General features: G+C 46.1%; 1 protein-coding gene across 4 annotated transcripts in view; it reads left to right on the top strand.

The window, feature by feature from the left end:
• LOC138503575 (golgin subfamily B member 1-like) overlaps window positions 1–19,191 on the top strand; it is a 1,546,163-nt gene that overhangs the window by 361,697 nt on the left and 1,165,275 nt on the right. For all 4 annotated transcript variants that reach the window (XM_069623402.1, XM_069623405.1, XM_069623404.1 and 1 more), the window contains exon 7: window positions 18,049–18,234. In XM_069623402.1, the coding sequence (XP_069479503.1) occupies window positions 18,049–18,234 (186 nt within the window). The remainder of the gene's footprint in view (window positions 1–18,048; window positions 18,235–19,191) is intronic.

The raw sequence follows: 19,191 nt of genomic DNA on the forward strand, positions 1-19,191 counted from the left end.
ACCACTTCGATTTCACAGTTCATTAATTTGTACACGCTCAGGGGGGTACCAAACAGAGACCTTTGAGTGAGCATCCACGTGGCGCCAGACCCCTCTGTATCTGGTACCTATTTCTGTTTCATAAAGTTCAATCGTATACAAGTTCTTTCTTCATACAATGTTGCCGCTTGCAACCTTGAGCATAACACAGTCTGGTCTGTTATCAGTTTCTCCAACTCACTGGCTGTGCTGAACTCGCTGGCGTTGCTTTGCTGTCAGAGTCATGGACAGTACCACGGTGGCAATCGCTTCTCCCTGCATTGGCTATCAATGCAGGAGGGCCCTATGTACCTTTGACACACACTACACCGTTCGTCAGCTGCTATTCCCGGTCTTATGTTTCTTTTCCTTGAGGCTTCTTGAAGGTCACTGTCCTTTGTTGAAAAGTGCAAGGGTAATTCCCTCGTTGTCGTCCTCTCTGGTCTCGCCGCCTTTCTCATCTGTTTAAACTGCCATTTTGGAATTGCTGCTTCCTCGTGCGTTTTGCCTTGCTCAGGGTGTGCTTTCGTTCTCCTCCTTTTATCCGTGTGGTGAGTGTGATGGAAGTCAGATGTGTGTAATTATAGGTAATTGCCTGACTCTGCCTGACCCTTGTGTTGGGACATGTCGGGTATACAGCTCTGGTGGTGGTCTGTTGTCGCTCACGATGAACTGTCTATGAGAAAGTGTTTGAGTCGGAAAAGGGGGCTGGGGTTAGTTTCTAGGTATCCTACCTGGTAGGTGGGGGAAAAGGTGTTATAAGGAAGGGGATACCACGTCTCAGCCTTCAGTGTCCCACTTCCTCTCCCCGAAGACCCCCATCCAGGAGATCCTCCCGCACTGGTCCACCCCCAGGAACTGGGTCTAATAGCGATGGCCGTGTCCTGGCCACCTGGATGACAGATCCCCGGGACTAGCAGGTGAGACACCTTTAGGTTTCTCACATAATACTTATGAGGTTTTCATTGGTTAGATTGCATCTTCAAGGATAAGTAAATAATTGTATATTTGTATAATTCCCTGACTAACTGATATTATTGGAAGTGTGCGTGTATGATTGTATCCCCAGACCACTCTCACACCCCTCCTGAGTCTAAGCCTCACCACTCCGCTCCACTACTTTTTATTCGGTTTGGCGAGTCATCAGTGTCTTTCCTGTTCACCATAGCAGGTTGGGACCCCTCTCTACTTGCGGCAGGAGGCCTACCGGGGTGTTTACCAAAGCCAATCCTGCCACAGAAATGAGGTGTTTAGTAGGGAGGTCCCCTTTCTCTGTCCCTTCTACATGTGCCTGGATGAGAATATCAAGTATCAGTGTCCATCACCACATACCTGTTGTGCACAATGCTGACCAGTCTTTCTTTTTCCCCTCTGTAGGACTACAGCTACCAGGTGTCATTGTAGTGAATACCCAGCTTCAGAAGTCCCCGGGAAGCGAAACGGTGTAGAACAAGGGAACCACCACTTGGGAAGCTCCATCTAATACAGATTTTTCTGGTAGCGGGCTGCCATTACAAGGAGCCTGTGGACCCACGTACGGAAAGGGTGCCGGGGCTGAAAACCTGTTTTATTCATTTTGATAATCGTAACCTTTCCCAGGGGGAGAAAGAAGGTGACTGGTGGCCTGGGGAATCTAGCTGACATACAGCACCAATCTGGGGGGAGAGGGAAGGTGAGGGAGCAAAGGGGCCCCATCAGTGTGGGTTGTTTGGTTAAGGTGAAGGAAGTTGAAGGTGGAACAAGAGACCTGGCGAGGGAAGGATGGTGCAGCAAAGTGTGGAGGAAACCTAGAGTGTATGCAATGTGAGGTATTGGTTGGTGAGAGAAAGTGTTACTTAGGTGTGAGAGTGCCTGTTTGGTGAGTGAAGAGTGACTGAGATTGAATGTAAGACTAGTGGGTGTATGTGATTGTGATTGTATCAGTTGAATATGAGATTGAAAGGAGGGTGACTTGGGAAGAAGGTGGGACATGCATGTAGTGTGGAGCGAGGATGGCAGTGTTGTGGAGAGCAGATGGTAGTGTTGTGGAGAGCAGGTGGTAGTGTTGTGGAGAGGGGATAGTAGTGAGGAGTGTAGTGGGGAGGGGAGAGTAATTTAGTGCAGAGGAGGGGAGAGTAGGGGAGAGTAGTAGAGAGCAGAGGAGTAATAGGCGATGAAAGAACATCAGCACGGAAGAGCGTGTTAGAGGGAGGGACAGGAGGAGGAGAGGGATAGAAACATAAGGGAGGAGAGTAGAAGGTGGGAAATAAAGGAGAAGCATCATGGCGAGGAATAAAGGATGAGCTGGGAAGGACGAGAGATCCTGGCAATTGCAAGGCATCTATTCCACTTTTTAAAAATTATTGTGTTATACTCAAAAATTAATTCAACTTTTCCCAAAGTACAAAAAACTGTTAAAATCGATACACAATAAATAAACAGATTCATATCTCATTATTGGATTAGAGTGATTATTATAGGTCTTGACTAAACTAAGGACTATCAATAAACAAGTATGTATACTGCCCGGCGCATTTCTAGAAGCCCCGAACATTTCTTATCAACTTCCAAAGAAGGAGTGGGTATAACTTCCAGGTGACTTAGGGAGCGACAGGCATCTTCTAACTTCTGACCTACAGCGCTTAGAAACTCTCCCTAATACCCCAAGCCTTGACATATCTAATTCTTATATGACAGTAATACAGATCGAGGGGAACATTAAATGAAATAAAGAAAGAATATGTAGTAAAATAAGGTTCTAAACATTTCAGTGTTACTTTCACTTTAGGAGCTCCATATTCCGCATGAGTACTACTTCTTGATTAGTTAGAAGACATTCTTGTCCTGACAATCCCAAAAAGCTTGAGTGTTGTGCCACCAATCTTTACGAACCTTAAGAGCTTGGCCACCCAATGTATTACAGTACCGGGGCAATCTATCTGAATGTGTCTTAAGTTCTCGGTATGCCCGAGATTGCACCGTTGGCATAGGTTATCGGTGTACACGTCCTTATGTCTACTAGAGTGGAGGATTTCCCTTGTGGGTAGTAAATTTAGTCTGAATCTAAGGAAATCATTCTGGCCTAGCATTAGGAAAATGGGTCAGGTATCTTGGTAGGAAGCCCTGTGGTTTGTCTTATACCAAATTGGAATTTGATAGTTTCATCAATAGTTAATATTCAATCCTTTCTTTTTTGTCGCTTTTTTACAAGCATTGGATTTTTAATTAGATAAACTATTTCGCATTCACAGACTTGGACACATTTTTGGGCATGGTTAGCCAGGCCGGACACATTTTTTCAATTGTTTTTAGTTAATTCCTGTTTCAGATCTTCATATAGGGTATTCTCTTGCGGTTCTCAGATAAGTCTGAAGACTGACATATCTTAAAGACTAATATTGTTTTGAGGGAACAATGGATAGGATCCACCTAGGTATCCCCAGAGGGAGACAGGTTTTTTGCCTTTAGGCCATTGCCATTTGCAGTCCGCTGTTGATAGTAAGGGTTACTGATCTCTAGTGACTGCCTTGGGGTTGAGGGACACTGCTAGAGAGGGGAAAACCCCACGGGAGATGAGAAAGTGAGACGGCCCTTAGTGAGCATCTTCTCCAAAAACCCTTGAACCTTCTTCAAGAGTTGGTGTGCTCTTGATCTGTGACACAAGCTTAGATTGGCCTGTTCACGTACTTTTTTCATTTTGCGTACTTTGCATTATAAATCCAGGACTACAAGTCGTACAATGCAACAAAAAGAAACATGATTTTACTAGCATCTTCCTTATTCAGTGGGGCAGGTTAGCATATATGTTCATTTGCATGTATGCAGACAGTTTAGCAATTAAATGGAATTAGAATTACTGTGCTATCAACCATTGGGTAGCACTTAATGTTAGGAAAGATTTTCTTTTTGTACCTTTAGATTTCCAATAGATTTTTCTATGGGACCCCCGAGTCGTTTTGCTCATTTGTGAACCCTGTCCTGACTTTTGAAAGTCAGTATAGCCTTCTGATTTACTTCCTTTGCTTGTTTTGCTCATTCTTATTGGAACACTGACTAGTCCCTAAGACTGTCAGTATTGAAAGACCTTGTCACTCTTTTGGAATTCTTGAATCTTTACAATTGCACACATCATCTTCCAGTGAAGTGCAGTTAGGATACTTTGGATCCTTATAACTTTTTACCCAATGACTTTTTGGTAACTTTGAAGACGTGCCTAAGAAAATCTGGTGGCAGCTGTGATTTTTACTGTTTGTGATATTTTCCTGTGCGCTTTTGCATTTACTGCAAATGTCTACTAAAGGTGGCTAGCACCCTAAAATGGCCGTGCTACAAGAGATTTGCTTGTTCTTTGGCCATCTTGTCCTTTAGCCTTCCTGACCTGGGAAGGGTCAGGAACTGCCATATATGGTAACCCCTTTGTCGATGAAAACTGCTGCTTTTTCGGGCAAGTGGGCTTTGTGTGTGCAAGCCAAAGGATTTATCCGGGACAGTCTGGTCCCAGTCCACATCCTCTGGTGCCCGGAAGTCTGTTGCTGGACAGATGTGATGACCAGTAATTGTCCTGGATTCGACAAGCCTGGGCTGTTGGATTGTTGTAGATCCTTACCGTTGGTGGTCTCGCTGCCAGACTGAATCTTGGATAAAAAGAGGTCTCCTGCAACTATTCGAGCGATAATCATTGGAACAAGACTCATACGATGAAGCTGACGGCCTGTGGACGACTCCTGCCCTGCTCCTCTGCCTGATCTCAGAAGACCATTGTTGGTGCTTCGACCCTTGGACAGGTAGGATCAACCAGCCTCGACCCCTGCTCGATAATCCACGCCTTGAAAGACTTTGGAAGTTTCCATGGACCACCCGGTGGACTGATTAGCTTCCTTTTGTGCTGCCTCCCTGCAGCCGTCGTTCCGAGCGTGTACTAGTACCAAGATCTTCAGCGTATGCCATAAGTCGCCTGTCATGGCATTTTCAGCCCTCTCACGACAAGGAAAGCTGTGCTGGGGCTACTTCTCTGTTCACCCGTGGAAGATTGCCTGTCGCCACCTGGCCAAGTTGACCTCCGCTGGAACAATCTCTTTGCAATCCTGTGTCTGCACTGCTAAAGTCTGCATCTTTTCTTCATTTGGGGGGTGTTCCTCAAGAAGTTGCTTGGAACCATCTGGTGAGAACCGAGACCAGCTCCTGACACGAAAAAGATACCTCTGCACCTGCAACCCCTTAACTTCTTTCACCCGAACCACGGACAGAGGACTGTGACCCCAGTGAATTCTGGACGATTTGCAGTGTCACCTGGAAGAATCAGAGTCATGGGGGTAAGTGAACATATCTGTTTCTGTGTCGACCCCCCACACCCTTTTGCCCCATAGGGTAACCTTGGGTGTAGATCCCTTGTCCCTAAACTCCCTCTGCCCTGGCCTTTTTGGATATCGAACCTGGGCTAAGTATCCTTTCCTAGGATGGATTTACCTGACTTGAAGTAAATGCTGCTCTTACTTTAAAGAAAGTTCACTTTGGGAAGAGGGGGAAACAGCAGCCTTCGAAAAGTTATCCTTCAACCTTTCAGCACACAAAATCTCTGCTACATTCAAATTACTAAATGAGGGCAATGTTTAGGAATCTCTTCCCTACACGAAGCGATGGCAGGAAGAGCTTTGGACGTCGGATCTCCAAAACTTGCTGGCAACTCATATGTCAAAGGGCATCCAAATCTTCGATGTGCACTACTATTATGGAAAATACCTGCAAAATAAAATCTTGATGGTATCTGTTTCTGGATAGAATCCATAAGATGCACCTTGGGGGCTTCTGTGAATTGTTGGAGGGGGTTGTGATGTGGTTGGAACCATGGCGCATATGTGGTTGCACTGCCATAAAATAAAACCATTTTGGATGAGCATTATGCACATAATTCATAAAATACTGAGCAGTTCCCTTCCAATGGACGCTCTAGTAACTCTCCAGGGGGTTATACCAATAGATATCTACTTTGGGGGCTACACACTCCAAATTAGCTAATCAAATGCTAACATGTTTGGTAATTTCACGTTGCTGAAAAACGGCGGACACCCGCCCTCTTGCCCATCTGCATGTGGTGGACAAGATTTTGACATGTATGTACTATGGAGAAGATCACATCCACATGCACTAACCAAGTACATATCAATTTGAGCACCATTTATCGCACATCAATCTAGAGGAGAACCAGTCTGTGATCCCATGTCAATGGAAAGTTTTTTCGCACCTATGAAAGCAGGAGTTGACTCGTTAACCTCACCTATACCAAAAAACGCCTAATTTACCTGTGCTTTAACTGGGGAGCAATATGAGAATAATTAATTCTGTGCCTGAATTTGCGGATACACCTTGCAGTACCCCCAAAGTTATTTTAAGTTGTATATTAACTGTGTGTTTATTGCTATACAATGTACTTGCGTTTTTTCAAAAAGGAAAATCAATAAAAAAAAATGTTGGGAAAAAAACTTTCAAAACACCACCACAGCTTGCTGCAACAGTTTTGAAAGGTCTTGAAATTGACTTTTTGGGTAGAAGGCCCCATACATTTTGGGGCTGGAATACTTCATATGACAGAGGAAACCGGATTTGTGCTTGTGCTTATCCCAACTATTCAAACAGTTTTTCCTGCATCTGATGACTCACCTGTTCACAACTGTTATATTATTCATATGCAATCTTATTTATAAGGGTGAATGTACATTATATAGGCTTTTTGATTGCATTTCATAACTGTTTTTTTAGTTTTTATGCTAAATGTGTTCATAAAGGCCTAATACACATTGAATTATTGGTGTTCTGTGTGAACTCATTGTAGCTGTAGACCAGTGTACTACTTTTCCTGAGACTAAGCCTTGACTGCTCTACCACTCTACCTTGATTGGGGTTTATCTAACCTCTGTGTCTTCCGTATTTTACATAAATAGGTTGGCCTCCTAAAATCCTCCCCACAGGGGCTGATTTTAGAAATCCATCTTAACCTGTAACATGCCTCATAATATTCAAATAATACAACACTAGTATGCTTTTTTGGGGAGAGACAGTCTACAGCAAGATGAAGGGGGTTGATGTCGGAGGGATACAAAACCTCCAGCAAAATAATTGCTCGACCTTGGCATCTCTGCTACTCTCCTCCTTAGAGTGATGCCTTCACTGCTCCGCATAGCTACCAGTTGGCGAACCAGAAATAACTTAAGAACGCCCTGCTTATCACTGATAGACCCATCTGCGTAAGCCATCATAGGAGGACTATTGGAAAATCTTCTAACAGTATATTTTGAGGTTTTACATACGATGACTCCTGATTATTTAATAGAAAGACAATATTGGCTGAATTATTAAAGTATTGTGTCCTTCATGCAAGCTGCTCACATTTTTTCTGTGCGTAGGAATGGTGGATGTAGAACATTACAAATGTCCTACATGAAACTGAAACCAAATCCAAGAACAATATGCAGTAGAAAGACTGTTGAGATGTTTCTTCTTTTATCTGGACCTATGACACCTTGGGCCAGTTCTTGTAAGTGCAGTGTCTGCATGTGGTGCCCGGTGCTTCCCATTATCATGCCTTTGAACCACGGTTAACTGTAGTAGCCACGTTAACCCTACCAGTGCTCTGCAATTCTGCAGCTGGATATGCAAGAACGTGTTCACCTATAGAATGGACTGTAACTACCATATGGGGTGAAACATGTTAGTATTCTTTGGACCTCCTAAATATTGAACATATTCTGAACAAACTTGGTGGTATGGACTTGTGGTCACTAGTACAAATCTGAGGGCCACATGCAGCACACAATAGTGCTTTGTTTTGGGAAGCAGCTTTGTTTTAAATATTGTTTAATTTGTTATTGTTTTTGCACAAATTACCAAATGTGCTTGCATTATGTTGTGCATATTAAAACAATGTGAATATTAATATACATTGTTGTAATTAATGCCAGGGTCTAGGGTCTCGGAGTATGTACTGTAAATGAGTGAAACTCCTCTTTGAAAGGGAGTGCTTCTGTTTTCGCCTTAATTCAGTTAGTACCCGGGCTACACTCTGTTATATTCTTTGCCTATACCAGTGTTCTCCTGTGGTGTCCCTGTGGACAAGGATTCAAGGCATCCTTAAAGGATTAGGTTGAATCTAAAAAATATAGTTTGAAATCAGATAGCTATACAAAGGCATGCAAATAGGTCAGAGCGAGGGATACAGAAATGACATGACATATTGAACATTGTTGGGGAAAAAAGGAATTTGCACTTTTAGTGAAATGGGATGTACAGCCCTTTATAAAGAAATTGAGTTTAATAGCCACACATAGGTCGTTCTTTTGAGGCTGAACTGTGAAACTGCAGAAAGCATCATCTGTACTACCAACATTTATCTCTAAAGCAGTGCAAGGACTCTGCAATGCTGGTTTCATGAGCTCATGTTCACCCTTTACTGTCAATGTACTGTGTGCCTGCATTCATCAAGTATTGGAAACTTTCAAAATTATAAAAAAACTCCATTGTTAAATAAAACAAGACACTAAAGAGAGTGCTTGTTGAATGCATAAATATCTTTGTCAGCGGTTGGATTATTTAAGGTAGTGTATATATGCAACACTACTGGCACTTCTCCCCTTCCCTGTTCCCCGAACTTGCACGATCTGAATGACACAGGGCCTAGTAAGATCGTTATTTTGCCCTCCCTTTGTTTCCCCCTCCTTGTCTTGTCGCACCTATGTACAGGCGCGTTCTAAATGTCATAGCATATGATGAATAGCAACGCATCTGTATGATATAGATGTATGTGATGCTGTGGTACTGTTGATTTTCACAGTAGTTTGTATTGAGAATAGATAGTAAGTGCCATATAGAAAGAAAGTTATGTTCAAGTGTTTCAGAAATGGAAATCATCAATTTCAATCTATTGTTTTGAACAGCGCTTGTTCAATGTATGCTGCTTAGTTTGTGAGAATCCATGCTCCAAACCCCCATGTTCAACTTGTTCATGGGAGACCTGTTCATCATCATTGCTCCCTACTCTGGCTTTCCGGGCCACCTCTCCCCTTCTTTTACCTGTGATTAGAAAATGGCTTTCGAAAACAGATCAAATAAAATATGTTTAATGGTGGGATAATTCACTTTGATTGTGCTTGACTTTATTGTGTACTTTGGGTTATTTTTTCTTCTCTCTTAAAGTTCGACTAAGATGGTGCTACTTACCAGTTTTCATGTTGCATTAGAGTGATTGACTTTTAATTTGAAATGGTTTAGCTGTATTTTAATTAGTCATAACTTTAGTAATCTATTATCAGATGCCATATGTTAGGGATATTTATCATGTGCATGCTTCATCCCCTCTCCTAGTGAGACCCCCAGCACTTTATGCTGGACTTCTGGACCTTTGCCTTTAATCCTGAATGAGTGGGCCCTTTTCCCAGTCATTCATTGTTATGGGCTCTGTCTTTTTGAACTGTTTCCTTTTTATTTTTTACTGTCCTATGGAGTACACTTTTCTCCATATATCTTAAAGGCATCTATTTTTTACTGTTTGTAGTACACAGCTCCTTATGGGCAGTGTTGCTGCGGACCCTTAGGGTCCTCCTTTAAGAAATCTTTTCATATCTTTGAGTAACTACTGTTCTTAAAGATGGAGAGAAACTTTGTAACTCTTCTAAAACTGTATGATCTAAGAGACTGGCACACACCACCTTCAGTGGAGTGCCAAAGGATACTTGGTATCCCCCTTCTCTTTTATTCCTGTGACATGTTAGTCACATAGACCAACTCCTAGTTATGACTGGTGGCAGTGGACGTGTCCTACCAACTATTGTGTATAATTTCTACCACGGGCTATGTCCATAGCCTCGGTAGTGCACAATTGTGGCACCCAAGTACCAACTCAGGGGCTCCCTTCTTTATTCGCCATTTCTAGCGTGGTTGTTCTTTGTTAGCCCTTCTTCTGGGGGGAGGAGCCCTGTGTGTGTGTTTTTCCTTTGGCGGGAACCAGTAGGTATCCCCGCCTAGGAACCAGAGTGTCTGTGGAGGCAGGAAGTGGGGGAGGAGTCTTCCACCCCCCTTTCCGTTGTCTACCAGAGTTCCTGAATAGGACCAGCTCCCACAGGGGGTCTGGCTGTCCTGGTTGGACAGCCAAACGGCCCTTTCTGTAAATTGCTGAGATTGCAGAGGAGTGAGTGAGTGCTTGAACTGAATAAAAGGTGAGGCTCCTGGAGTGGAAAGCTGGAAGCTGAAGTAACCGAAGAAGAAGATGACCAGAGACGCCTGCAGACCCTTTTCAACACTGTGAAGCGACCACTGCTGCCCTGACCCTGTTTTCTATGCAACAGAGGAGCCCCGAAGAGGATGACTCCTTCCCTTTGACTGGTGGGCACAACCAGTCCCAAGAAAAACTCTGTTTTGAGCCATCTCCCGAGGTGCTGTGAGTTTCACGAGCCGCAAAACCCCAATTCCAGGAGACCAGCTGCGCATTCCGAGTGCAACTCTTTGGTGGGCCCTCAAGACACTCCAGAGATCCGATCCAACTTGCCCAAACCCACTCACCAGAGTATGGGACTGCTAGAAGCGAAGATCGACCGGGCGAATCGTGCCTTTGTTGGTGCTGCTGAAAAGGCGCCCAATCCACAGACTGATGTGAAAAGTCATTGAAAGCTGTGCCAGAGATCCTCTCTTGAGACTGCTGCTGAGTGAACCTGTCATTTGTCCTGCCTTTCGTCACCAGACTAAGGAATCCAGAGGTCGATACCTGCCCCGTCCTGTCGAGGAGAATCCAGCCACAATATGTTCTTCTAAACGATGGTACTGTGGGGAGAAAGGTATTGCTTACCTGACTCTGTGAAGTCGCTCCAGAGTGTTGGAGTGCACCTCAAGGTATCCTGGGTAACCCCCTCTTACCTCCGACTCAAGCTGCTGCTTGTGTCACTTTTGCGAGTCCTTTAACAGGGTCTCTGACATTGGTTCAGACGTCCAAAATGTTCCTTCTTAGAGACTAGAAAGTATCCACAGGAACTTTTGAACTTCTGCTGCTTCACAAGACTTGAATCCATTCCCAACTGCCTTTTAGCTATGGTTGCGTTTTGGACTCTAAAAGACTTGTGCGAAGAAACTGCCTCTAGAACCTGAAGTTCTGCTAGTATAACCCTAACCAACTGTTTTCCTTCATAAACATCAATGCCTTATGTGTTTGCAGACTAAATGCTTTTACCGTATTTCTACTAGTGTTCGCGAGTGTGCGTTATTACGGATAATACGATAGAACTGTCATTACTGTCAAATCTCTAACAAATATTACTGCAAGCAACTACCAACTAAGCAGTGGCCTTTGAAAAGTATCTGAAAGTATTCCTATGTGTTTTGGTTATATGTACTAAAACATTTTTAAAGTAGTTTTTATGGGCATTTTTAATTTTGAACAATAACTGTCCCCATCCAAACAGACCTCCCTCCTGCCCCTTCCCCTCCCTATTCCCCCAAACCCCACCCCATCCCTGGATCGCAATAAAGTTTATGTTCTGAGGATAATGTTCTGGGTACATGATTCGTAGCTTATAGTATGTCCAATAATCGTAGTCTCTGAGGGCACCCTTGTTCGCGATAGTCTTTGTCTAGGAAGTTTAGGACCAGGTCCCACTCGGTTTTGAATTTCACATAGTCTCTTTGGATGGTGTAGATTACCCATTCCAGTGAGGTGTAGTGCCATATTTTAGCTATCCATTCCTGTTCGTTGGGGATTGTGGTTTGCTTCCACTTTTTTGCACAATTAGAGAGAGACCCGCCCCACTTAGGACCATGTAACCTTTCCTCTGTGGCTTGGTCAGTAATATGTCCAGTAGATCGCTGAGGCCCTGCATGGCTTCTCCATATTCTCTCTGTACTTGGGGACCAAAAATATCTTTCATTTCTTTGACCACTTCCCAGAATGGCTTTAAAAGGGGACATGACCACCATGTGTCAGCCCATTGTCTCATATAGGGCCATAGGTGCTGAGTTGTTGGCGTGGCAAACAACTTGTAGAGTTTGCTAATTACTTGCCTGTCACTGGTGTTCGTTAGAAAGTACCTTTCTAGCGGGGTAAAGTCTCTGGCAGCAGATTTTTTCATGTCTTGAGAGGAGAGCCAATGCCTCAGTTGAGCGTAATGGTACCTGTCCTCCTGCCTCAGCCCCATGAATTGCATGCGTAGTTGAAATGATTTACCCTCATGTACCTCCATCATGTCCTTTGCGCGGGTGCATCCTGCTTCTTCCCATCTAGCAAATGCTCCTTTCTCCAACCCCGAAGTCTATTGTGGGTTCCGGAAAAGGGGAGTAAACGGTGATGGAGAGGGGACGTGATCCCCGCCTCTTTAACCATAGCGTCACATATATTTACCACCAGGGCCATTATTCTGCTTTTGTACATTTTGGGGGATCTATCTGCCCTGGAATATCACAGGACTTTGTCTAAGGGCCGGCCCACTACTGCCCTGTCCATCCTACGCCAGATGCTGTCTGGGTTCGCAACAAACCAGTCTCGGATTACCCTCCGGTGGGCTGCCCGGTAATACATCATAAAGTTTCCCCCGCCCCCGTGGGGGTGATCATAACTTTCCATGCCACCCTCTGTCCTCTCCCCTGCCAAATGTAGTTCCGCACCAGTTTATTCAGAGCTTTGAAGAAATGTTTAGGAACCGCCAAGGGAAGGGCCAGGAAATAATGCAGTGCTCTGGGGAGAATTATCATTTTGATGACACTGATGTAGCCCATCCAAGATATGTTAGCCTCTTTTCGCCCAGCCACGTCTTAAATGTTTCCAGCAGCTGTGGATAATTAGCTTGGTACATATCCTCTAGGGAGGGGGTTACTTCCACTCCCAGGTAGCGGAGAGATCCCTCCGTACGTGCAAACTGCCCTGTGTCTAGGGGTTCTGGGGACTTGTCTCCCTGTAATTTTATTTTTCAGATTTTTGGGTGTTGGTCTTCAGACCCGCCACACTGCCAAATTCCACCAGAAGTTCTGTTAGTTTTGGGAGGGAGGTGTCCATGTCCGTGAGTACGACCAGCAGGTCGTCTGCAAACGCCATTACCTTGTGGTCCTCCCTCTGAATGTGATCCCTTTTATTCCCCTCTCCTGTCTGATTCTAGCCAGAAATGGCTCGAGGAAAATCGCATACAGGACTGGTGACATGGGCATCCCTGTTTAGTTCCCCTTGAGATCCCCATCGGTTGTGAGAGGTACCCATTGATAGCTAACCTGATCAGCAGTGATCTGAAATTGGCTTCAACCAGGCGAAGAAAGGCTGGGCCGAACCCCATTGCTTTCATAGTAGCGAATAAGAATGACCATTCGACCCGGTCGAAGGCCTTCTAGGCATCTAGTACTAAGAACCCCGACCTCAGGCCCGCCCTGTTTGATTTCCCTATTAGATGGGATATTCGCCTAATGTTGTTGAACGTTTGTCTCCCATTGACAAAGCCAGCCTGGTCAGGGTGTATCAGGTCTGGGATTATTTTGTCCATTCTTGTTGTTAAGATTTTTGTGAAGATTTTGGCATCAAGGTTTATTAGGACGATAGGGCGCTTTACTTGGTGGAAGCGATTGCCGCCCGAACCGCGTCTTCTGTTATCATCCCCTCCAGAGATTCTCGCTGGCTCTGGCCCAGTCTTTTTAGGTGGCAGGATCCTAGAAAGGCCTTTCGGAGGTCACTGTCAGGTTTTTTGCTGGTTTTTTGACCTGCCTGGCCAAAGACCTGCTCGATTTCTTAGCCTGGAGGTAGTATCTCTGCCTCAGATAAAGTAGTGACTTTTCTACCTGCTTTGTTAGCAAGACTCTGATTTGCCCCTTAGGGTGCCTATATTCTTTCCTGATCTCTGCCCCTTTATCAGTTTCCATTTTCTCCATTACCCCTTTTAAACGCTTTTCTAGGTCCGACTGGAGGTCCCGTTCCTGTTTGGCCTGTGCTGCCTGTTTAGCAAAGAGCACCCCCCTCATGGTTGCCTTGAAGGTGTCCCACACCACTGGTTCTTGCACCTCCGGGGTCTTGTTATCCATGTAAAAATCGTGGATAGCTTTGCGTAGTTAGTCACATGTTACTGTATCTCCGAGCAAGTGGTGGGGAAACTGCCATTTCCAAACATCCGACACCCCTTTTTCCCATTTGATTTCTAGTTGCAATGGGGCGTGGTCAGATAGGGTGATAGGCCCCACATCTATGCTTCGCACTTTGCCAAGTAGTGACACCGAGACCCAGATGTAATCGATTCTTGAGAATGTTCTGTGTAAGTGGGAAGTGGGAGTACTATGTGTACCAGAGTCTCCCCTTAGTTCATGCCATGTGTCTACAATAGCTAGTCTGTCCATCCTAGCCTGAAGCCTATTAGATGGGCCACTAGATGTGGGAGTCCTATCCGCACTTCTGTCTTTGCTCGGGTGCCACGCCAGATTAAAGTCCCCTGTGAGTATCAACTGGCCCTTTGTGAATTGGTCTAATTTGTCCATCACCCCCTGAGATATCCGTCCTGCCCAGAGTTGGCGGCATACACTGTGGCTATAGTGAGGGGTTTTCCTCCCCATTGTAATTGGACAAAGAGAAACCTGCCCTCCTTGTCAGTTATTTGCACATTAGGATGGTGTCTGAGCGCAATGAGGACCCCCTCTAACCTTATTCTTGTAGTTGGCTTGCAGGACGTAGGGGTAACCTCTCAACTTCAGCCTATGCTTGTCTTGAGAGCAGATGTGGGTCTCTTGGAGAGTCCCAATTTTGGGTTTATCATTCTGGAGAAGGTGCTCTAGTTTCCATCTATTGGCTGAGTTGTTTAGCCCTATAATGTTGAGTGTTAGAATCTGGATCCCTTTGCTACTACCCATACCTCACTGTACCCTGGTTGCTATCGAGTTGCTGCAATCCCCCTCCTACTCTAACCCTGCCCCCTCCAGTTGAACTCGCTGTAACTTCCCCCGTGTGTAACATTGTCCTGGGTTGCTGGCTCTCTTCCCATTCCCAGAGATAAAACTTGCGGGTAGAGCCATCCCCTCACCCTCTCCCACTTCCAAGTGGCGCAATCGTCCCTCCCACCTCCCTGGGCAGCTATGAGCTGGTGCTCCCCTTGAGTCTCCTCGGAGACAGGCCTTGTGCCTGGTGATCCCACCTGGACCTTTTTTTAAAGGAGTGTCTATTTAGCCTGGGGACTTGATTGTTGCCCCGCCCCCCTCCCCACCCGGACACTGCAGGTGCCTGCGCCTTGACTTTGACTTTCCCGCTTTCCTCCACTCCCATGGCTTCTCCCGGTGACCTTCGTGGTCCGTTCTCCTGTATTGTCCTCTCGCCGGGTCACCCTCTTCTTCGATGCTCAAGATCTTGAGGCCCTCTTCCAGCATTGTGATGCAGTGCTGGCACCCTTCCCATCTGAAGACCAACCCGAAGGGAAATGTCCACCTGTACCTAGTCTGGGTTTCCGTAAGACCTTGGTCACCGGGCCCATTTGCCTCCTCTTAGCAAGTGTAGTTTTGGCCAGGTCCTGCTATAGTTCTATAGCAGTGCCATTCACCTTTATCAGGGAATCCTTCCTCGCCGCTTGTAGTATCTGTTTCTTTTGGTCACATCACTGCATAGCCATCACCAACTCTCTTGGCTTGGCCCCAGCCTCTTCTCGGAGGGGGCCCACACGGTGGATTCTGTCGATTTGGTTTCTCCCCCAGCCTCTATGCCCAGCAATTCTTTAAACATGTGCTGCATTGTTTCCCTGAGGTCGGCATCGCTCACGCTCTCGGGCAGCCCCTTCACCCTAATATTCGACCTCGAGCGGTTCTCCAAATCCTCTGCTTGGAGTTCTAGATTGTGTGTTGCGACCGCTAGCTTATACGCCAGTGCGTGTATCTTCCGGGGTGTCCTCTGTGAGCTCTTGGATGGCGTTCTCATTTGTGTCAACCCTGTCGCCCTGTTCCGCAGTGCCGTATTTAATTTCTTGCAGGGATTGGGCGAGTTCTGTGCGTATTAAGCTTAATTCTGTCTGTAGGGTGGTAGTCATCTGGTCACTGAATGCTTTGAAGGACTGCTGCAACACCTCACTTGTGTCTTCTTGTCCTTGAGGTAGAGTAGGGGGTTCCCCCGGTACTTACTTCTCTGTCCCCGCCGTATCTACCTCTTCCAGGGTGTCCCCCTCTTTTCTCCAGAGCTTTTGGAGGGTCCTTTCCTGCTTTTTTTAGTGTTTGGGTCCTGGGGTACCCTCTTTAGTCTCTTTGAATTTATTGCACAATATCTTCCGGTGCAGCTGATTTCTAGTTAGGTCTTTAGGCGGGGGTTTCTCCCCTGTTCTCTAGGTTGCTCCTGCCCACTTGGCGTTGGTCGGATGTGCCGTATGTGGGGGGCGCCTGTCTCACCCTTCTGGGGGGTGAGGGTATCCAATTTCCCTTTGTATGCTGGGTTAGCTGATCACAGGTGGGTGTTCAGTGGGGGCCTAGAGGCGGGTACAGTCTTGGTTTCCACCAGCCGGGGGTCCCCCTGGCCTCTTTGTAGGGTGTGCCTTGTGCTCCTCCTCTCTTGGGCTCACCTGCCTGCCCCTGCTCCCCTGGTGGTGCTTACTCTTGCCCTGGCTGGGAGCTTCTCTTCAGTGTGGGTGGGTGGAGGAGAGAACCAGCGTCTTGCAAAGAGGGGTGGCAGTAGGGTCAGGGGTCCTCTCCCACCCCTCGTGCCCATCTCGAGCCGAAACTCTAGGGGGAGGTACCAACGGGCGTGAGCCTTGAAGCTTTGACTGCTGCTGAATGTCTCTGCAGACTCGGTGCTGTTGCTTCCCACTAATTGTGGATATCTCAGCTAGTTGTGTCCCCCTAGGGGTTGCTCCTTTCCTCGATCAGTGTGTGCTTGGATGAGCTCGCTGATGTGAGTCCCACTCTGGGGAAGTTCATTAACGTCGGGGCTGCAGCTCTCTTGTGTCAACTGGGCAGAGCTTTCTGTATCCCCTCCTTGTGGCTGCCTAAACGCTGCGGCGTGTGCTTGGAGGGCTCATGGCCTTCCGTGTGGCGTCCCGTTGCTGTGGACCCTGCTCCTTCCGGGGCTGGAGTTTGCTGTGGAGGCCGGGGTTTAAGAGTTGGGTTTGCAGGTTGTCCACTGCCCCTCATCCTTACTTGTGTTGCCGGTACACTCGCTCCTTCTCCTCCTCTGATGGGTCACTCTGCAGGGTGCGCTCCTGCCGGTCCTGGCAGCGCTGTGGAGCTGCCGCCCGATTCCCCTTCAGTCGCACCGCTGGGGGGCCGTAACAACACCTTGTCCTCCCCCGCCTTTGAGGTTTGGCAGGTAGGCGGGTGCCCCGGTATCTTGAGTGGCTTGAGCCGGAGGGTGGGTGGACTCCGATCTCCTCCACCTCCCTTCCTGCTCTTCTTCGGCCGCCGGTCTCCGCGCCTCAGGGGCCGCTGTTGTTGGTACTGGGCCCGCTAGCTTTTCCCCCCTCCTGTTACGGCGCACCGTTTGCTGTTCCTTTTTGCTCCGGTTGTTCACAGGCTATTTACGCTGCATTTCCTGCTTTTGGGTCCTAGGCTGGTGTAGCTTATTGCTCCTTTTTAGAGATGCCGGGGAGGAGCGCACTCCTCACGGTGAGAGTCATGTCAGCCATCTTGGAATCCGTACTAAACTTTTAAGGTGATTCTAGTGTAAATATAAATCTATATTTTAATATACATTTATGTGTAAGTGTTTCTCTGGAAGTGTATTGATAACTAAGATTCAAAGTGCTTACCTACATCTCACATCTTCCTCTTAAGATAAGCCTGACAACTCTGCCACACCTCCAAGGTTCTAGCAGTAGTACAGACTGATACTAAGAGATGGGGGATCTACAAACTACTGGGATATTTGACTTGAAGTGCTGCTACCAAGTAGCACTTGTAGAACACTCCCCTAACACCATATACAAGCATACAGATTCCTAGGTCATTTGAAAAATCATAGTTTCATTTAAGTTTGAAAAAATATTTGTATTGGCTAGTTAAAAATTGATAGCAGAAGCAGTTTGTCCCTGCTCGTTTATCACCTAAAGCCATTTTTACTGATTTATTTTTTTCCACTGACTCCCTCAGGATCAGATGACAGAAAAACCCTCTGCTTACCAGGATGTGGAGACAATTATTCAGAATCTAACTCGGAAGGTGGGAGACAATGAAGAAAAATACAGTCTCCTTCAGGAACAGACAGAAAGTTTAAAAAATCTCCTCAATAAGGAAAGAGAACATTTTCAGGAGAGAGAAGCTATGTATGTTGAAAATGTAAGTAAACATGGATAATTGGAATAACACACTAGTAAGTAAATCTAAAATTGTTTTAAATTTGTATTTGGTGTTTATTAGAGACACAGGAAAGTGTTTCTATCTGAAACAAGTGACAAAAGAAGCCAACCAGAACTGAGTAGTCCCCTTTACAGTGCTGGCGATTGGGCCGGCTCTCGCTGGATCCGAGATCCGGCACCAGATGTGTAGCCGGATCTCAGGATCTGGCCAGAGTCAGCCCCCGCTCCCAAACCCATGCTCTGCGCTGGGGTCTGGGGGGAAAGCGCCCGCAAGCAAACTAACTTCCTCTGGTGACTCCATGCAAGGGGACACCAGAGGAAGTTGGTCCTCAGCCACGACCCTGTTTATTTATTCATCCAATGTTTGTCGGATACCTGTATACGACAAACATTATTGCATAAATAAATAAATATACTGGTATCCAACAAACATTGCATGAATAAATAAAATACCCCTATTGACATTGAAACTATCACACAATGCAGCCACCCAACTGATTTCAGAGGGGAGCTGCAGGAGCTGTGCCGGGTGTTGTTCAAGTAAAAGAAAACGTTGCTCATGTCGAACAGAAATCGCCCCGTTTGAATAGCACCCAAGGGGGAGTTTTTTTTATACAATGGGATGCAAATTGTGCATTTCAAAGAATATTTACTCAGCAACACTGGTCAAAACTATTATCCGCATAGTGAAGTAACTCATCACCAGTGCCATGGAAGTGGTTTAAAGTGGAATTGATATATAGTTTGGAAAAGAAGCAACATGAAAGAAATAGCGCTGTTTTAAACTGTTCTTTTGGACATTTCCTTTGATCGGAGGTCATCTGCCAGCTCTGCCACCCCGAAATCCTGCATCCTGCTCCCCCAAACTCTGCACCCACCCCGGCCCTTGTGGGATCCCCACCAATTTTGTTCCCTTTCCACCACTGCACCTTTACAA

Source organism: Ambystoma mexicanum, chromosome 11, assembly GCF_040938575.1.
Source record: "Ambystoma mexicanum isolate Mex_15411 chromosome 11, UKY_AmexF1_1, whole genome shotgun sequence".
NCBI classification, from domain to species: domain Eukaryota; kingdom Metazoa; phylum Chordata; class Amphibia; order Caudata; family Ambystomatidae; genus Ambystoma; species Ambystoma mexicanum.